The following is a 19358-nucleotide window of genomic DNA, read 5'->3' as shown; positions in this document are numbered from 1 at the left end:
GCTTTCCAGCATCTCATCAGCTCTCTTTTCCCTCTTTTCCTGTCTCTACAATTTACTGCTTTGCTGCAGATTTTACTCCTTCAGTGATATAGTGTAATTCATCATCCCCCAGCCACTATCCTGATAAAGTAGTTCCCCCTTATCCGCAGGGAATATATTCCAAGAGCTCTAGTGAATGCGTGAAACCACAGATAGTACCAAGCCCTATATATACAATGTTTTTTTTTCTAACATAAAGTTTAATTTCTAAGTTGTGCACATTAAGAGATTAACAGCAGTAATAAAATAGGACAGTTATAATAAAATACTGTCAAAAAAGTTATATGGATGTGATCTCTCAAAAAAATACCTTTTTGTTCTGCATTCACCCTTCTTGTGATGATGTGAGATGATAAAATGTCAACGTGATGAGATGAAGTGAGGTGAATGATGCAGGCAGTGTGAATTAGTGTTAGGCTACTATTGATCTGATGCTTCATCAGAAGAATCATCTCCTCTGGACCATATTTGACCCTGGGTAAATGAAACTATGGAAAGTGAAAGCGTGGATAGGGGGCCTTACTGTAGTTCGGTACTCAGAAACACTGAGGCACACTGCAGATGGATTTTGATTTCCTTTTCATTGCCCAACCTTCTTTGGAAGGCAGCTGAGATTATAAGTTACAAGATTTCTTAAACTATGTATTTGAGCTTGTCAGTTCTCACCATTGAATTATTCCTTAAATTAACATAGTATATAAATTCTAATTTATACTACCATTCCTAATATTATAGACATTCTAAACAAAACAAAATTTAACTGTTTTTGGTTAACATTTCATTTTAATAGGAACCAGGGAAAAGAAACCAAAATCACTATTTTGCATGATGTGTATTTACAGACTATGTTTCACTTTTCTGTGGGTAAGGGAAGGGGCACACATGGTCTTCACAGGACTAGAGTGTTATGAAATAGTTGTTGTTGGTTTTTGTGTGTGTGTGTGTGTGTGTGTGTGTGTGTGTGTGAAAAACACCTGGTTCATAAACTTCCTCATGGAGTTGTGTGAGCTTTTCTTAAAAATTGACACCACTATAATTAATTTCATTTTAAAAGTAATTCTAGAGGTGCCTGGGTGGCTCAGTCTATAAACATCCCTTCAGCTCAGCTCATTATCCTGGGATCCTGGGATTAGCCCCTCTTCTCACGGGGCTCCCTGCTCAGCGGGCAGTCTGCTCTCCCTCTCTCTCTGTCGCTCCCCCTGCTTGTACTCTCTTGCTCTTTGTCAAATAAATAAATAAAATCTTAAAAAAAAAAAAGTAATTCTAGAGGAACCTCAGATTTCGTTACTTCATTTGGGAAGTATTAACACATTTTCTTAGGAAAAGTAGATTTTCCTAAGAAAAAAATCTGACATATTTTGAATTTGTAACGTGTGCTTGTCTCAAAGGGACTACTTTCCTGGTAGGTAGTCAGACAGAGTGCTATGGCAATTACCCTTTATTTTGTTTTTTTAAATAGTTGAAGGACCAGAAGAATGTCCAGTGTTGCCAGGGCTAGCACAACCCATTTTAAAAATTAAAAAAAAAAAAAAAAAAGGAAACATACTTTAAAGTAATTCAGGACTTAACTTTAGGAAAACTGGCTTATTTACAAATATCTCAGCTCATCTTAATTCATTTTTTTATTCAACAGATATTTATTGGATACTTCAATGCACCAGGGATTTTTATGTATTTTCAATGACAATGAAAATATTTGATTTCGTTTTGTATAATTTCTGAAATACTTAAAATAAATAATTAAGGTAGTTTGAGTTATTCGAATATAGTTAGGTACTTTTAAAAGTCATTTTTATACTTTCATTAGCACTTTCAATTATTGTGCCTTTTTTTGTTACTCTTTTTAAGAAACCTCATTGAAAATTAGCAATGTGCTTATTTAAGAAAAAGTAGAAAGAAATTCCTGTTTCTCTTTTATTTTACTTTTAGGATTTTGGATTCACTACATGTGTATTAAATGAACTGTAGTGTTGTATGTGCCATGCTAAGTCCCAAACACATAATTCTGTGGTAATTTAAAAATAAATAATCACGTGGATTTATTTTTCTCTCATTCTGTCTTTAGAAAGATCATTGCTCCTCTTGTAACTCGTCATGGAAAGCTGTGGTCCAACTTCTGGGGAGCCTTAAGTCCTGATGGATACTATGCTCGATCTGAAGATTATGTGGATATTGTTCAAGGGAATAGAGTGTAAGTTCTTTGATCAATCTTGTAATGTAAAGTGCCACATAATCTTATGTGGTCTTATTAACATTACCTTTTCTTCATGATTAATGGAAATCCAAAAACCTGGAGATCACTTGGAATCCTGAAATACTAGTGTAAAACTAATACTACAAAGGTCTGTTTTTGAAGTCCTGAATCTTCTCAGGAACAAACTAACTATTGTGCAAAATACAAGAGATGCTACATGGTAGGTATGTGTAGCCATCAGATGGTTGTCAGAATGCTAATATTTATTTAGTTAAGTTTAGAAAAGGAATTTCGTTTAGCTAATTTAGTGCCTGGGATGAAAGTTGTTTTGATAGCCTTTCAAATTTACAATAAACAAACAAAAACAATAACCAAAGGCTATAACTTTCCAACATTTCCTATTGCAAGAGTTTTCTGTGTGAAATAGCTAATATTCTGCTTCAAGATCAGTTTCTTCACCAATATCTGATTTCCATTTCCAGAGTTTGAAAAGAATATTCTTGCTACAAAGTGTGTACATAATTGATATTTATTTCAGAGATAACAGTTGATATTTTTTTTTAGAATAAAAACTAATCACAATTGATGTAGTGTTTAGGTAGTAATAGAGTAGAATGTTATCCACTTTCTTCATACAGATAATGGAGCAGTGACCGAGATGTTAAATGCTTTTCCTAATTTTGCAGATATATCAGCCCAGTTAAAAAGGGAAAACATTCTCTCATGACTAAAGATATGTGCCCCTAAATTTAGAATAGAAGCCCCACACACTTTTTGTTGAACAGTTGAGTATTAAAAAGGTGTTTTGCTTGTGAAAATAGTAAATTTGAATAATATAAATATGATAAAAGCTACTGTTAGCTGTAATTAAGCATGATAGCTGAGAAAACACTCTTCAGATCATACTCTGTTGTTTCAAAGTACTTTTATTGTCTCTGGGATGATTTGTATAGACCAAATGCCTGATATTGTCTGTGCGTATAGCAGAAATAAGGGTTTCCAGAAGTAGAATAGAAAATTTATGTTTAATTTAAGTTGCTTTAGGCAGTGGTAATATTTTGTACAGCCTCCTGTCAGAGTTGTTTAAAGTGCAAGGAAAAAAATATGTGTGAGGCTTTTGATCTAGTTAATACAAGAATGTACTTCATGTCCAAAAGCTACATGAAGGAATGACATCTTACGACATGTATGTACTCAGGTGTGTACGTGTGTGTTTGTTTCTTCAAAACTGAGACACTCCATACTGCCAGTGATAAATTTCTGAATTCAGATGACACATTGTGTATCTTTTATGGCTATTTCCTTTGAGGTTCATCTAGCAAAACAAAATGAAATCACATTCCTTTTAATATCTAACTACATTTCCTTTGTCAAAATCTTTCCTTTCTGTTCTCTAAAAGCGATAGGCATATGCCTTTAGGCTGAAACCTTACTTGCTATTCTTAGGAAATGAGTCATGTGCAGAGTGAGAGGACAAACGTGGGAAAGGATGAAGGACAAAATAAAGTATCTCCCAATGCTCATGTACTTCTAGCTATTTATTTATTCCTATCTAATCTTTCTCGAGAAATTTGAGTTGACTTAGTGAATTTCAAGAGAACATATTTTAGGGGAATTTTAGGCTGTATGTAGTGGTATGCTGGTAAAGGTCAAACAACTGGATCTTGGGCTTGAGGGACACCCTGATTTGTAGTGTTTACTAATTTTTGTGGTATAAATGCTTCTGCCATGGCTGATTTCAAGCTTCGAATGTGAAGTCACTGAGTATAGACTTGGAAAGTGAAGCTAAGTGCTCTGAGGAGCCAGTGTGAGCTAGTTGTAGTATACTAGGTTGTATGTGACTATTTTTGCTATCAAACTGCTTAATCCTAAATGGAAACACTTTTTGTACAATAGAATATTACACTCTAACTACAATAATGAGATGGAGGATTACCGCCAACATGCTGAGAAGATACCAACCCTATAATAAAGTTTATGTAGGGAGACAGTGATTTATTACACAAAAAGGTAGTGTGTAGCAGGTGATGGTCATATATGTGTGTATAAGTATGTTAAATGTCACTACATGTGTTTGCGTTTGCATGCAATTTGATTCAATGATTTATATATACAAAATTTAAAAACATACAAGGCCTTTGTTTTAAAAACATAAAAATAAACCTTAAAATATTTTTTATTTGTGGTATTTTGGAATGTCTTGTCTTTACTTTCAGAGGGATATGGAATGTCCCATACATGGCTAATGTGTACTTAATTAAGGGAAAGACGCTTCGATCAGAGATGAATGAAAGGAACTATTTTGTTCGTGATAAATTGGATCCTGATATGGCTCTCTGCCGAAATGCTAGAGAAATGGTAGGGTATACAATGATGGCTTGCTTGAATGTTCTTATAAAATGGCTTGCTTTACCAGTGGATGTGTCATTGTGTTTTGATGCCCCTTTTCTTTCTAATTTGTAAGTACTAGCCAATTTTTTTGGTTCTGTATTGAAAAATTGGGAGCAATAATGTGTACATTTACCTGTAGAAACAGTTTGGAAAATGTTAGGTCCATGCTTAGGCTAATTCATAAGCACCAGCAAGATTTCAGTCATAAATATGGATTTGTTACAAATCAGCTTTACATGTTTAATAACTCATCTTCACTTCCACTTGAAATTTTGTAGTGGAAAACTGACCTAATTAAAATTAATTAGATAAAGCCTGGGTGAAAAAATCATTTATACATTTAAGAAGAACACACTTTTGTTCTGAAATCAATGTCCATTATTCTCTTTATCATTATAAACTACACACACTCCTCAAAGCATTTCCTTAGCACTACACTGAGAGAAGGATGGTGATGTGTAGTATGTTTCATGTGTGAAAAGCAATGATTCATTGCTATTCTACAAATGTACTTTCATTATAAAAGTTCAGTAATTGTAGAAAGTAGTGTGTTTTTCAAAATGTGTAAATGTTTTAAAACACATTTACATAGTTTTCTATTTTAAAATGACTAGGTTATTTTACTCAAATTTATATAAGCAAATGTGATTTGGGGAAAATCAGAAAAGTTGGCAAGTATTTTTTTCTAGTGCAATAAGGCATGTATTGTTTGAGTATATTTGTTTTTCCCACAAACCTGTGTGCACTGTTATATTGAGTATCGTCAGTACTCGTGATCGTAATATGTGCTCATGTTCTGCTAATTTGACTCAACAGCGCATCCTGGAATGGCCTCTCTTACACATTTTTTTCCTTTGTCTTAATTTTGTGTCTAATGAAAATTCTACTAAGGAATGAGCTTGGATTTATGTTTGACAAAAAAAAAAAAAAAGAAAGAGCTGGAGTTGTTTCTTTGTGTGCGCTATAAGCTTTGCTTGTTATGCATGTTGTCCATGAAGGACATTTCAGAATGTCAGCTGCTGATCAAGGGCTGCTAATGTTATTTACCTAAGAATACCTGAGAGAGTGTGGGTGTGCAGGTCAACTTACCCAATGCTTCTCTTCATTTTAGACTTTACAAAGGGAAAAAGACTCCCCTACTCCGGAAACATTCCAAATGCTCAGCCCCCCAAAGGTGTTATTTTTATTTATTTTTATTTATTTTTGTTTATTTAATTAATATTAGATACTGTATTTTGCCTAGCAGTAAAATTTCTTTAAGAGTCGTCTTTCCATTTAGCACGGTAAAATGTTGGTATTCATTGGTTCTTAATTTGTGTATGTGTTTGTATGTTTTGTGTGTTGGGGGTGGGCATTATGTGAAATTCAACCCAGTTCTTTGAGCTGATTTACATCATTTGGTGGTTGATGAATGAGAAAGTTAAAGCCAAAACCCTTTCACTAGTTTTTCTAGTTTTGCTTTGTTTAAGGGAGAGAAGAAGTAGGAGTAAATATAATGTACATCTTGATTAAAATGAGATTTGGGTACTCTTCATTATTATAATTTTTTATTAATAACTAACCCTTTTTACCATTAAAACAGGTACAAAAAGAAACAAACTCACCATAGTGGTGTTTGCCATATTTATTTGGTTTGGGCAAGGATATAAGACTGGTTTTCTTTAGCTGCCTTTAATGAACAAGTAATTTCTGTGTTCAGTTTTTAAACATCAAGACAATAAAAATGATACAGTCTGATGAAATAATATTGACATTTGAATTCTTGTTTAAAAATGTGACGTTTTCTTTGAAAGGGAAAGAAGCCAAAAGAGGTACAATTCATTGCACTTTGGTGTCTCAAAAATATTTCTGCTTTCAAACAGGATTTTTTCCCCCTGATGTCTACATCTAGGATCAATGAGAAAGGGACAAAAACAGTCATTCTTCTTCTTTTTTTCAGTTGAGTGTCAGTGCTACCAATTAGTTTTGTTTGCTGTTTGAATACATAATTAATAAAAAATTTATTTCTTTTATGTTAAATCTTGCATGTTTCATATGAAAAATAAAAATGCATGTTCAGGAATAAGATAAAAAAGTTGAAATGAATATCTCCTACATATTTGTCCTATGGTTAAGTGCATTTTCTTGTATTTTCCTCTAGGATTGTTAATACTATTATTTTTTGGCACATAGGGTGTGTTTATGTACATTTCTAATAGACATGAATTTGGAAGACTTTTATCAACTGCTAATTACAATACTTCCCATTATAACAATGACCTCTGGCAGATTTTTGAAAATCCTGTGGTATGTATTTCATACTCATTTATTTCTTTTTTTCCTATAACTGTAAATAGATGTAAATCAAGTGAATTAATAATAGGAAAAAATGTGATAAGAGTCTTTTAAAAAGTTTAAGTTTAAAAAACAGCTTAAGAAATATAATTGTCTTTAAAAAATAATATAATTTAAAATACTATTATTTATATTCTTCTTTAAAAGATATATTTCTTGACCAAGAAATTTTTTTTAAATTAAGACATATATTAGGTGTGGGGAAAGGAATTATAAGTCTATGATTTCTCTCAATATTTCTTTTTATATATTTAAAAGCATATAAAAATTGTAATTATGGTTTGAGAAAAACTGTTTATAAGTAGCTCACCTATGACAATATTATGTTTTAATTTTCAAGAAAAGAATTCACAAAATTAGTTTGGGAAAATACGTTTTATTTTATCATTTTATTTTTTGTATAACAATTTGGTTAAAATACACACCAGAGACACCCAGAAAAGATTACAGAGTAAGTGGATTCAGCATATTTAGAAAGTCTGAAGTTGAAGAAATTATTTTCTTCTAACTCTAAAATTATTTCTTATCTTAAAGATTTGAATCCTACAGGAATTCATTCACTCCTTTTTTGTTTTACTGGAGCCTGTTTCCTCAGTCAACTTAAAACGTATATTCAAGGGAAAATACTCCCTTTAGTAATCATCTCTGTAATGCTACTGTTGGGGTTTTCCCCTCGTCGTTACTAAGAGTTTTAAATTACAAAGATTCAATCCACCTGATCAGAATTGTCCTTTATTTTGTAGGAGTAGTTGACATCCAGGATAGTAAATTTAATGGTCTCTGAATACTCTGTTGGGTAGAAGAAGAATATCTTTTGACATTTTTGTATTTTAAAAGTACTTTCATTTCATTTTAGCTACATATCTTCATCTTTCACAGGAGTATAATTAAAAAGGCTTTTTAAAATGGTGAGGGTGGAATTACATATTTTACTTTGACACTTGAGTCTCTTGGGGTTATTTTGAGGAATAGAATTATTTTGTTTCTTGGGTAATATTAGTTCCTGAAAAAATGTCCTAGATTATATCCTGAATTCTAGACTTCTGTGTCAGAATTCATATCTTTGGAGAATATGAAATGAAAACATGAGAAGTAAGTAGGAACTGCTTTCCTTTCCATGGCTTCGTCTTGTTTTTGGTAAATTAGCCTTATCAGTATGCTTCCTGAGGGATTTCGAGTTGAAATTTAACTAATGACTTTTGATGATTGTCCCATTGTGAGAACTTAGAAATGAGTAAAGTCACAGTTTGTTCAATGATATTTGAAAGGTAGCCTAAAATGAGAAGTTAATGCCTTAATGTAAGATCTTGGGGTTCTTTTTCCTTTTACTTAAAATCAATAATGATAGATAGAAAAAAAAAAAACTTAAAGATTCTGAAATGTTATGAATGACTTTTTTTTTTAAGTTTCCCGCCTTATTTTGGAATCGGAGAACTAATCAATATTGAAGGGATTAATGAGATAATATAGTAATTTGATTCTTATAATTACATACTACATATAAATGAAATTTATTAAAGAATTTGAAGATAACTGGTTCTTCCATATCAAAAATATCTGAGCTACATATAAGCAGAGATGTGCAAAACTGAGAATGGCATTTAAATTACCAAGGCCTCTATGAAATCTGACCTCAAAAGATATATTTCAGACAAATAGTTTCTGAAACATATTTTGTTTGTAATTATTTTAAGTCTATACCTCAGTTCTTCCCTGCTGGCTCCCTATGTTTGTACTTTGTAAAGAGAAAATTAAAAATTTTGTTAAACATGTCTAAATACATTTAAGAATAGATCTTTTTTGATATTAAATCACTCCGTATTTTATATGCCCTCTAAATATGTGGTTTTTAAATAAAACATTTAACCCAGGAAAAGGATTCCTTAGCTGATGTTGACAAAAATTGAGGTATCTTTTTTTTAAAAAAAAATTAAGATATCTTAGTATGTGGTTCATGTATCAGAAATTAGTTAAAGAGAAGAATTAGGTTTCTGAATTAACATGAAGAGAAGCTGTTCCTCAAGGTATGGTTCTATACCTTTCTTTCAATAATTAAAAGAAATGAAAGTGTTAGTAACCCATGATCATTCTTTGACACATATTTAAAACTGAAGTGAAGAGAAAAATTTGAAATAATTCTAAAAAATCAAAATTATTTTGGAGTAATTCACTATTAAAGTATAAATAAGTAAGACCCTAGTTTATTAATTTGCTAATTTTTACTAATATTAGTTGGTAGGATTTTGTTCTTTATCATTAACTTCTAGGCACATATTTACCTATCCCTGTGTATATGCATAGACTATAGCATATAAGATTGCTATAAGATTATTCAAATTTTAAAATCTTGAGGTATAAAACTTCATAAATAAAAATTTGATGTTTCATAGAATGATGTGAGCATATGCAGAATAAGAATATGTATAAAAAAAACTGTGGTTCCTGAAAATTCCTTTTTGTCCAGTACAGAGTCATTTATAAATTGAGCAATTTCTGAAATGCATAAACTTTGGATTTTCTATTATTTATAAAAAGATACTTGCTTTAATCTGTGCAATTGATTTTTTTTTTTGGTAGGACTGGAAGGAAAAATATATAAACCGTGATTATTCAAAGATTTTCACTGAAAATATAGTTGAACAGGTTTGTATTAATAATTACTATGACGTGTAGAGCACTTTTGCCTTGTTTTTCATAAGGGAACAATGTTAATGCAATATTGCTTCAGCAGAGGATGTTGTGAAAGTGGAGAAAACTATCTTTTATGTAAAAATCATGCAGCTTAATTACAAATTTTATAGCCTTAAGTGTTATATAGTTGTAAAAATGTAGAACATGAAGATGAACAATAATTTTAAGAGCATGCCTTTTGTTTTGGCATGCTTCCAAATGTTGTAGCTATCTCAAATCACTAAAAATAAGGAAACTTGCAAATCTTTGGTGTAGGCCTCATTCAATAAAAGCTTATCTCTGAAAGAAATTGAATTTCAAAAATCTTCTCAAAGATTTTTTTTTTAAAAAAACTATTTTAGATTAGTGTTCCAAACTATTACTAATACTTTATTTCAGAGAATGTAAGGCCTCTTTAATTCTGAGATCCTCTGTTATTTTGTGTACTGTGAGAAAAAATAAGAATACTGCCATTTATTTTATACATATTGACAAAGCTATTTTAGACTTCTCAAGGTATCAAGACCTATTATGTTAGCATATGTCATAGAGCACTGTATGCATAATAACTTTCATTTCAATGGCAAATCGTGAAGTAAGTAATTTTAAAAAGGGCAAGTCAGCTCAAGTGCAACACCAAGCTACATGCGTGCGTGTACTTCCGCACACAGAGATATATAGTGTGTGAGGTGAGACACAGAAGGTGAGACAAAGGAAAATTTGCTCAGTATATATACACTGTAGTGTTACAGCTACATCACGGTGGCTGCTTGCTCAAATGTGAGTCTAAAAGATGCCTTGATTTTACAGGTGTTTAAATGCAAAAAAGAAAAAAAGTCTTAGCATTAAAAAAAAGCCATTATTTATAACAATAATGTCAGTAATATTGGGCAAACTTCTTAAAAAGGCATCTAAGCGAGATGAATATTGCATATTCCATCCTGTTACTTTTGAAATGCCATTGGTTAGTTAAAAGACATGGAGTATTATTCTCTTAATGTTGATGCCTTGTTTTATAGCCTTGTCCCGATGTCTTTTGGTTTCCCATCTTTTCTGAAAAAGCCTGTGATGAACTGGTGGAAGAAATGGAGCATTATGGCCAGTGGTCTGGGGGCAAGCATCATGTAAGTTGTAATTTCACACAGAGAACTGTAATGTGTATGTGGGATAGGAGCAGGGATAGATATTTAGAGAATTTAGAAGGGATTTATCTGTTCTTCCTATATCTCTGACTCCTAGACCTAACTACAGGGACTAGCCAGGCTGTCAGGGGGACTCTGGTAGCATTTAATCTATCTGGCCTCATTTTCTCATTTACGTATATAATTACACTGGATGGTTTCCACAGGTCGGTGTCTCCAGGCTGCATGGTAAGGCAATATATGTCCATTTATTTTTTGGTATTGGTCTTCTCCAGGGCCACTTTTTATTCTCTGCATTTTCACAGTGAGCTATAGTGAAAGTACCAAGACAGAGTTTATCTGGTTGACTGCCAAAGTTTTTGTGTGTTTGTAAACTTTGGAAGAAGAAATCTGTTTGAATGCCATTGGTGTAATTAGTTTTGTATTTATATTCAGTGTCAAAGACTTGGCAGGAAGTATTGCTGTTGGCGGTTCAGTGTTTTTCTTTTCCTCTGAGAATCCACATATGCTCCTCCTTAACAATACCAAGGAATTCTAGGGAATACTCTGGAATATTACTGCCTCTGGTCAACTTCATACCCCAGCTAGTTAGCTGACCAGAGAGACGGAAGTTCAAAGTATGAGGAAGAACGTGAAGTCAGCAGCTTGTAGGATAATAAAAAGCAATCATGGAAGGACTTTGGGTATCATAAAATTAAAGTGGGGAACATAGCAGGGAAAGCTTGTTGTCGGTGGGTAGGGGATCCAAAGGGTAGACAAGCAGAATCTTTGTCCATTGGGTAGCAAAGATCGCCTGAAGGGTTACTGTAAAAAACTAATTTTTCAGGAGGCACAGGAAGGCTTTGGAGATGTGTTTTATTTACTTTATAGTCAGAGCTAACATGTATATTAAACAAGTAAGAAAGGAGTCTACTGACTCTACAACACTTTGCTTCATCATTGATAGATTTGCAAAGCCATGTTATCTAAGTTATTTTGATAGTTTTGCAACTGAAGCAGATGGTACACATAATTGAACAACTGTTATTTTTATTGTCTATTATGATCTTGCGGTTGAAAAAAAATTCCAAGGTAATATAAATGTGAATTGCATGTGGACCACACTTTATGACATCATTAATGCTGTTTCTAGGATAGCCGTATATCTGGTGGTTATGAAAATGTCCCAACTGATGATATCCACATGAAGCAAATTGATTTGGAGAATGTATGGCTTCATTTTATCCGGGAGTTTATTGCACCCGTTACGCTGAAGGTCTTTGCAGGTTATTATACGAAGGTAGTTATCCTCCCATTACCCCTGTCTACCTCCTACTAGTTTTTACACAAATGTGCTATTTTATATTTTTATTGATAAGTGAATCCATTGGTTTACTTTGCTTTTTTTAGGGGTTTGCGCTATTGAATTTTGTAGTAAAATATTCCCCTGAAAGACAGCGTTCCCTTCGCCCTCATCATGACGCTTCTACATTTACCATCAACATTGCACTCAATAATGTGGGAGAAGATTTTCAGGTAATTACAGCTTTTATTTTTTACGTTTTGTAAAAGAAATATATCATTATGAAAAGGCCTTTATTTTTTTTGAAGATTCTGCTTAGATGGCATAATTTGAATTTTCCACTGATTAAAATTAAATATTATAAGCGATACATTTATTTGTTCCATCTCTTTTAGGGAGGCGGATGCAAATTTCTAAGGTACAATTGCTCTATTGAATCACCCAGAAAAGGCTGGAGCTTCATGCATCCAGGGAGACTCACACATTTGCATGAAGGACTTCCTGTGAAGAATGGAACGAGATACATTGCAGTATCATTTATAGATCCATAACTTATTTACTTTTCATTGCATTGAATTTTCTTTGGAATGGATGAACATGTCTTTGAAGTTGTGCTTGAGAAGATGAGAGGAATATTTAAATAACTTCAAAAGAACAACTTCACTTTGGGCCAAACATTCGAATAACTTTGTAAAAAAAATTGTTTGATATTTCTTAATGTCTGCTCTGAGCCTTAAAACACAGATCGAAGAAGAAAAGAAAGAAAAAGTAAAAGCAAATATTTATTTCTATGCCTTATTGTCTCTGAGAATAATGACAATTTTCTGAATTTGTGTTTCAATTGATAAAATATTCAGCTACAAATGTACTAGTGACAAGAGACTAGTGATATTTTATTATTTAAAATGCTTAGGAAGAATGTTATTTATCAACATGTCAACAAAATGAGTGTAAGTGAAAATTGACAATTTTTGAAACATTGGAAAACTGGAGCTATGACGGAATTTGTATGCAACTAATTGTGTCGGTACTTTTTCGATGACCTATACAGGTACTTTTTATAGTAATTACTGAAGGAATACAAAGAACAATAAATATCACACAATGTTTTTCCTCAAGAAACTTAGTACAGGATACAACTAAGGTGCGGAGAGCCAGTTGAAAATAGTTTTGTTTAGATCGTTAGATTTTTTGTTACATTTGTATTAGAAATCAAACCCTATATTCCTTCAGATGAGTTTTCCAAGTTGGATTATATTCAGTAGGTATTAGATTTAGGAAAGTTTTTAAGCCTTTCCATTTTGTAAAGTATATCAAATATCAACTTAAGATCAGCAAGTGTCCTTAAGTCAAAACAGACTTTTGATTTTAATTCTAGAAAATAATGAGGAAAAAGAAAATTTCATGAGGTTAGTAGTAGCAATTTACAATTTTTAAAAAACATTGTTAAGTACTTGAATTTTATATCAGGAAAATAAAGTTGGTGAGCCTTTCTTCTTCTCTTTGCCCTTTGTCTCCCTTCTTAGAGAGGAGGGTTATTTACCTTTCTGTCTCTCCAGCATAGTCTGCTTTTTATCCTTCCTACTCTTTTTGTTACCTTTTCTTAATTCCATTTTTTTTTTTAAATTCCCCAGCACAAAAAATTTGTGACTTGATTTTTCACCATTTCTCTGAGTGAGGTTTAAATATACTTATTGTAGCTACTGTTTTTAATTTAAAGGTTAAACTTGAAAAAAAAAGTTCTAAGTCATGGTGCCAAAATTCATTTTTCTAACACTGTGTGTTAGAAGATTATGAAAAATAAAATAATTTAAAATAAATTTCTGTTGGTCTCTTTATTATTGGTGATTTATCTTTAGAAGAGAGTGTATGATGGAGTATCCTAAAGGAATGTCTGGATATAATAGGCTATGATTTTTTTCATTTTGGTTGGTACATTTACTGATATTAGAACTTAATGAAAACTCTACTTATTGATATATGAATTGAATTATGATACTTTCAATCTCATGACTAGGGATTATCTAATTTATTTTACAAGTGAAGAAATGGAGACAAAACATTTCTTCAATATCTATTTTCTATTTATCTATCTGTTAAATATATATTTATCTGTTCAGTGGTGTTTTCCAAGTCCCCACCATGGGCCTTCCACTGTTCCGGGCACTGAGGATGTAGTGATGATCAAGATTATAATTACTGGAAGGTGGATTTAGGAAATAAGGAAGTTGGGTTCTACCTCTTTTCTCTTCCTTGGTGACACTTAATACTTGAAGTAAATTCCTATAGCCCATCAACTTTGTTGAAGAGACATGTTATTCATTATTTCTTAATTCTATTACTATACGTCAGGATGGTATTCTAAATACATAACAGCTGATATGTCACGGATGCCAGCCAGTGCGAGCAGACTCTGGTCGTTTAAAGAGTCTACCAGTGCAAGGCAGCATAATGTCCATGTGATACACTTCAGAGGAAAGACGTCTGCTCGTTGCTCGTTCTTTTCAGTTGTGGTTCACGTGCATGGCAGCCTGTAGTAACTACTTTAATCTTAGGCTGTGTCTTCAGAAACTGGATCAAGGCAGCCAACTGAGCATTTTCTGTCTTCCCTTTTATCCCAGGTTTCATGAAATGATATGAAATGTACTTTTAAAAATAACGGTTCATAGTTATTAGGGAGAGTGTAAACAATTCCCATAGGTAGACTAGCAAATTTAAAAGGTGGCAAATAGGGCAGCTCCGGTGGCGCAGCGGTTTAGCGCCGCCTGGAGCCCGGGGTGTGATCCTGGGGACCCCGGATTGAGTCCCACATCGGGCTCCCTGCATGGAGCCTGCTTCTCCTCTGCCTGTGTCTCTGCCTCTCTCTCAATCTGTGTGTCTCTCATGAATAAATAAATAAAATATTTTAAAAAATAAAAAATAAAAGGTGACAAACAGATAGGATTGGACAGATGGAAATGGTCCCTTGAAGCCACTCAGCTCTGGCAACATCTGATCTGTTCTCTTTCTGTGAGTTCATTTTTTAAGATTGCACATATAAGTGATATGCAGTGTTTGTCTTTCTCTGACCTATTTCACTTAGTGTAATTTCCTCAAGGCTTGTCCATGCAGCCACAAATGGTAGTATTTCCTTTTTAAGATTGCATAATATTCAATATTATATATTATTCAGTACACACACACACACCACATTGTCGTTATCCATTCATCCATCAGGGAACACTTAGGTTGTTTCCATGTCTTGGCTATTATAAATCATGCTGCTAGAGCAAACCTGAGGGTGCAGATTGCTTTTTGAGATCATGATTTTCTTTCAGGTATACTTCCAGGAATGGAATTGCTAGATCACATCACTGCTATTTTTAGTACTTTGTGGAACTGAAATCTTTTGCTATGGATATATATTTGTGTATTAATTGTTTAATATAAAGAAAAAACAGAAAAGGGGAGAATTCCCATAACTAATTTAATTTGAATAAATGGAAGTATATTGATATCAATCATAACTATTTGTGTTTACAGGTATGGGTGTGTGTGTACATATATTCCCAGAGATGTTTAAATCCTCATATGTTGGCTTTTTTCCTAATTCTTTTTTTTTTTTTTGATATTTTATTTTTTTCATGAGAGACACACAGAGAGAGGCAGAGACAGAGAGAGAGAAGCAGGCTCCCTATGGGGAGCCTGATGTGGGACTCGATCCTGGATCCTGGGATCATGCCCTGAGCCAAAGGCAGTCAGTCACTCAACTGCTGAGCCACCCAGGTGCTCCCTAATTCTTAATGTGCATAGGAATCAATGTGAATTTTTTCCTTAATATAGATACTTAATAGTATTTCAGTATGTTATTTTTCTTGATTCCGCCTCATTTTTGAAAATCTGAAAAACACTAATAATTTGCTTGTGTTGGTAACTTACCTAGGAGATCAAACACCCTTCTACAGAATTAAAATAAGGAGAACTATTACCATATAAATGGAGTCCATTCTGTCTATTCTAATGACAGAATCTTTTTATATATTCCCTCACTCCTGTTTTCTTGTCTGTCATCTGCACTTATGAACCTCTCTGCTTGCTAAGCCCTCCAGTCCATCTTGTATGACATTTTTGGGTCCTGTCGTTCATTTGGACTATGGAATGGTCTATTCAACGATCTCTGCAAGTTGCAGGAAAAGCCAAATACAATTTTTAGTCACAGTTGAGAGTCTCAGCAAATAGCCCTCTTTGACTAGATGTTGACTATTTTGGAAAATTAAAGTCTTTAAGACTTCATGAAAGCAGCCTTTGTCAAGCAGCAGTGTTTATCTGTGGTCTTTCAGGATAGCGAGCTACAGACTTATTTTAGAATAACTCTTTATTAAGAAAAAGCCCTGGGGGAGAAAAAAGGGAAAAATGTATAAAACTCTTTAATGATAGCAATAAATTTTGGATTAAATTTGAAGAGAAGTATAAAGAAGTAGTGAAAAGAGTAGAAAACTATATGTAGACATGCTTTAAAAATGCAAAGTATGATATAGCTTAATTATTCTAATAAAAGGAACTAGAAAAATTGGAAAGATGAGTATACATGCTAGGAATGTGTGGACTTTATAAATTTTAACTCTTCCAGCTTTTTAAAAGTGTAAGGATTAAATTACATTTTTGTATCATTGTTAATATATCAAAACAGAAATACACTCCTGTAGGGGCACCTGGGTGGCTCAGTTGGTTAAGCTGCTGCCTTTGGCTGGGGTTGTGATCCCATTGTCCTGGGATAGAGCACCTCATCAGGCTCCTGCTGCTTCTCCCTCTCCCTCTGCTGCTCCCCTTGCTTGTGCTCTCTGTTCATGTGCCCCCTCTCTCTCAAATAAATAAATAAAATCTTAAAATAAGAATACACTTTTGTAAAAAGTAGCTTCTTTGCTGATTTTTGAGATGGTTTTTTTTTTTTTAATAAATCAAGTAACCAATTATTTTGGCATGCTGCCGTGTCTCTACTGAAAAAATGGTTAACTAAGAAATCTGAATCTTTATAATCTTTTGAAAGTTAAAAAGGATTTTTTTGCCTATTTAACACTACATGACACACACATGATCAACTTGAAGTTTACTTAAGTTTTCATAGGTGAACGGATCATGCATGCTATAAATAACAGAAAAGAAAAAAAACAAAATACTGTTTCTTTTTTTTTTTTTTTCAAAATACTGTTTCTTTCCTTTTTTTTTAATACTGTTTCTTTCAAATCATCTTTACCCCAAAGTAAATAGTTGATCCTTGAATAATGCAGAGATTAGGACCACCCTCCCACCCCCATTCCTTGCGTAGTCGAAAACACATGTATAACTTTTGACTCCCCCCAAATTTATTAATTGCCTACTATTTATTGGGAGCCTTACTGATAATATAAAGTATAACACATGTTTTTTTTGTCATATGTATTGTGTATGTATTCTTACAATAGATAAGCTAGAGAAAGGCAAATGTTACTAAGGGAATCACAAGGAAAAAAATACATTTATAGTACTGTATTGAAAAAAACCCCTCACAGATGAGTGTATGCATGTTCAAACATGCTGTTCAAGGGTCAACTGTACTAGATTACAAAAAAAGAAGGAATGGAAAAGGAGAGGAAAAATTTTAGGTAGATGTGTGATGAGGAATTGACACCTCTCTGCTTAATTAGAAAATAATTTTAAAATACTTTTAAAAGACATTTTTCTTAACACTGATTTAAGTTTAGTAACTTTTACAAATGCAAGGTGAAATGGCAGAAAAAATCCTTAAAGAAACCATGTCATTATGTATAATTTTGCATCTACACAGTAGAATTTTGCATTTGAAAAAGCTCAGTGACTTCCAAGTGAGAAATGGACAAATTAAAGTGTAATTTTCTTTTGCTGAACATCAGTGATTAGATAACTGATTAATTGAAAATATATGCATATTTTAAACATGAGATTCTTATTAAACTTTGTTTTATTAAATTGTTTTCATCTGTGTTTACAGTTTCTAAATTTTATAAATCTTGCCAAATTATGACATCACAGCCCCATCTTGTGGTCAATGTAGATAACTAATAGGCTCCAAATTTTAAGCAAAAAGCAGGAATCTTAATTAAAAAAAAATATATGCTTTCAAAATTTTTCTTAAGGGCTAATATGAATGAAAATGATAACATTGGATGATTTTTTCAGGAATTTTTATTTCAGTAACATGATACAATATATATTTTTAAAGATTTTACTTATTTATTCATGATAGAGAGAGAGGCAGAGACACAGGCAGAGGGAAAAGAAGCAGGCTCCATGCAGGGAGCCTCATGTGGGACTCGATCCCAGGACCCCTGAGCCGAATGCAGATGGGTGCTCAACCTCTGAGCTACCCAGGTGTCCCTGATATAATATTTTAAAGAAAAGAATTTGATACCTTTTTCTGAAGGAAGGACAGCTAGCGTTATTTTCAGTTAATACTGAGGAAATAATTTGTTTTCTATTCTGTACCTACTTTGTAAACTGCTAATCTATGTTCACTAGGGCATACGGGCCAGGGCTAATAAGATCAGTGTAGAAGTGATCAGACTCAACTACAACTGATACAGTAGTTGGTTTTGAGTACACAAAATGATTTACGTTAGGACAGTACCAGAGAGTTTCATTGTAAAATATTTTTCAAAACTTTGTGGTAGTCAAAGATAAATCACAATTTTTTTTTCTTCATAATCAGCAAAGGGCTGGTAAGTACAGCAACGAGGACAGGATTCCCGTGGTATGAAAATTGAGTGATTCAAACAAACTATGAAAGTTAACGATCTCTGCTTTAGCTTTTGAGGATTAACAAAATGTGTTCCTGCTGAAGTTGTTGGAAGGGGGTGTACTAAAGTAGGGCTGATTTACTCCAGCTCTCGTATATTCAGGCTTTTTTTTTTTTTTAAGATTTATTTATTTATGATAGACATAGAGGCAGAGACACAGGGGGAGGGAGAAGCAGGCTCCATGCCGGGAGCCCGACGCGGGACTCGATCCAGGGACTCCAGGATTGCGCCCTGGGCCTAAGGCAGGCGCCAAACCGCTGAGCCACCCAGGGATCCCCGTCGTGGATTCAGATGTTGACGACACATCCTCTCCATCTCCTTTCCTTCCACGGGGTCATCTTGGGCTCTGGCTGCTTGCCTGAATTCAGGGGCTCCTCAAACTCGAGAGAGGTTTCATTGATTTTCACATTGTCCCAAGACAGCTTCTCTGTTGATCTTCTGTGAACTAAGAGAAGAGGAAATTTAAAAATATTTATGTATTATTGAAACCTAAATGATGTGGTGCCTGTGATAGC

At 33.3% G+C, this 19358-nt stretch overlaps 1 protein-coding gene and 1 long non-coding RNA gene across 3 annotated transcripts in view; one reads left to right on the top strand and one right to left on the bottom strand.

The window, feature by feature from the left end:
* Nucleotides 1–13872, top strand: part of PLOD2 (procollagen-lysine,2-oxoglutarate 5-dioxygenase 2) — a 92892-nt gene extending 79020 nt beyond the window's left edge. The window contains exons 12-20 of one of the 2 annotated variants that reach the window (XM_072727075.1): nt 2105–2230; nt 4450–4591; nt 5736–5798; nt 6797–6910; nt 9536–9601; nt 10648–10752; nt 11903–12049; nt 12160–12285; nt 12448–13872. In XM_072727075.1, the coding sequence (XP_072583176.1) occupies nt 2105–2230; nt 4450–4591; nt 5736–5798; nt 6797–6910; nt 9536–9601; nt 10648–10752; nt 11903–12049; nt 12160–12285; nt 12448–12603 (1045 nt within the window). In that variant the 3' untranslated portion in view covers nt 12604–13872. The remainder of the gene's footprint in view (nt 1–2104; nt 2231–4449; nt 4592–5735; nt 5799–6796; nt 6911–9535; nt 9602–10647; nt 10753–11902; nt 12050–12159; nt 12286–12447) is intronic. The other variant, XM_072727074.1, reaches the window with a different exon arrangement.
* Nucleotides 13873–18214: 4342 nt separating this feature from the next.
* The window catches only part of LOC140594532 (uncharacterized), a 39805-nt gene continuing 38661 nt past the window's right edge, over nt 18215–19358 (bottom strand). The window contains exon 2 of the long non-coding RNA XR_011995395.1: nt 18215–19288. This is a non-coding gene — a long non-coding RNA (uncharacterized lncRNA). The remainder of the gene's footprint in view (nt 19289–19358) is intronic.

The sequence above is a fragment of the Vulpes vulpes genome, chromosome 11 (genome assembly GCF_048418805.1).
Source record: "Vulpes vulpes isolate BD-2025 chromosome 11, VulVul3, whole genome shotgun sequence".
NCBI lineage: Eukaryota > Metazoa > Chordata > Mammalia > Carnivora > Canidae > Vulpes > Vulpes vulpes.
Note: the sequence above shows the minus strand (reverse complement) of the source record. Positions and strands in the feature narration are given on the sequence as shown.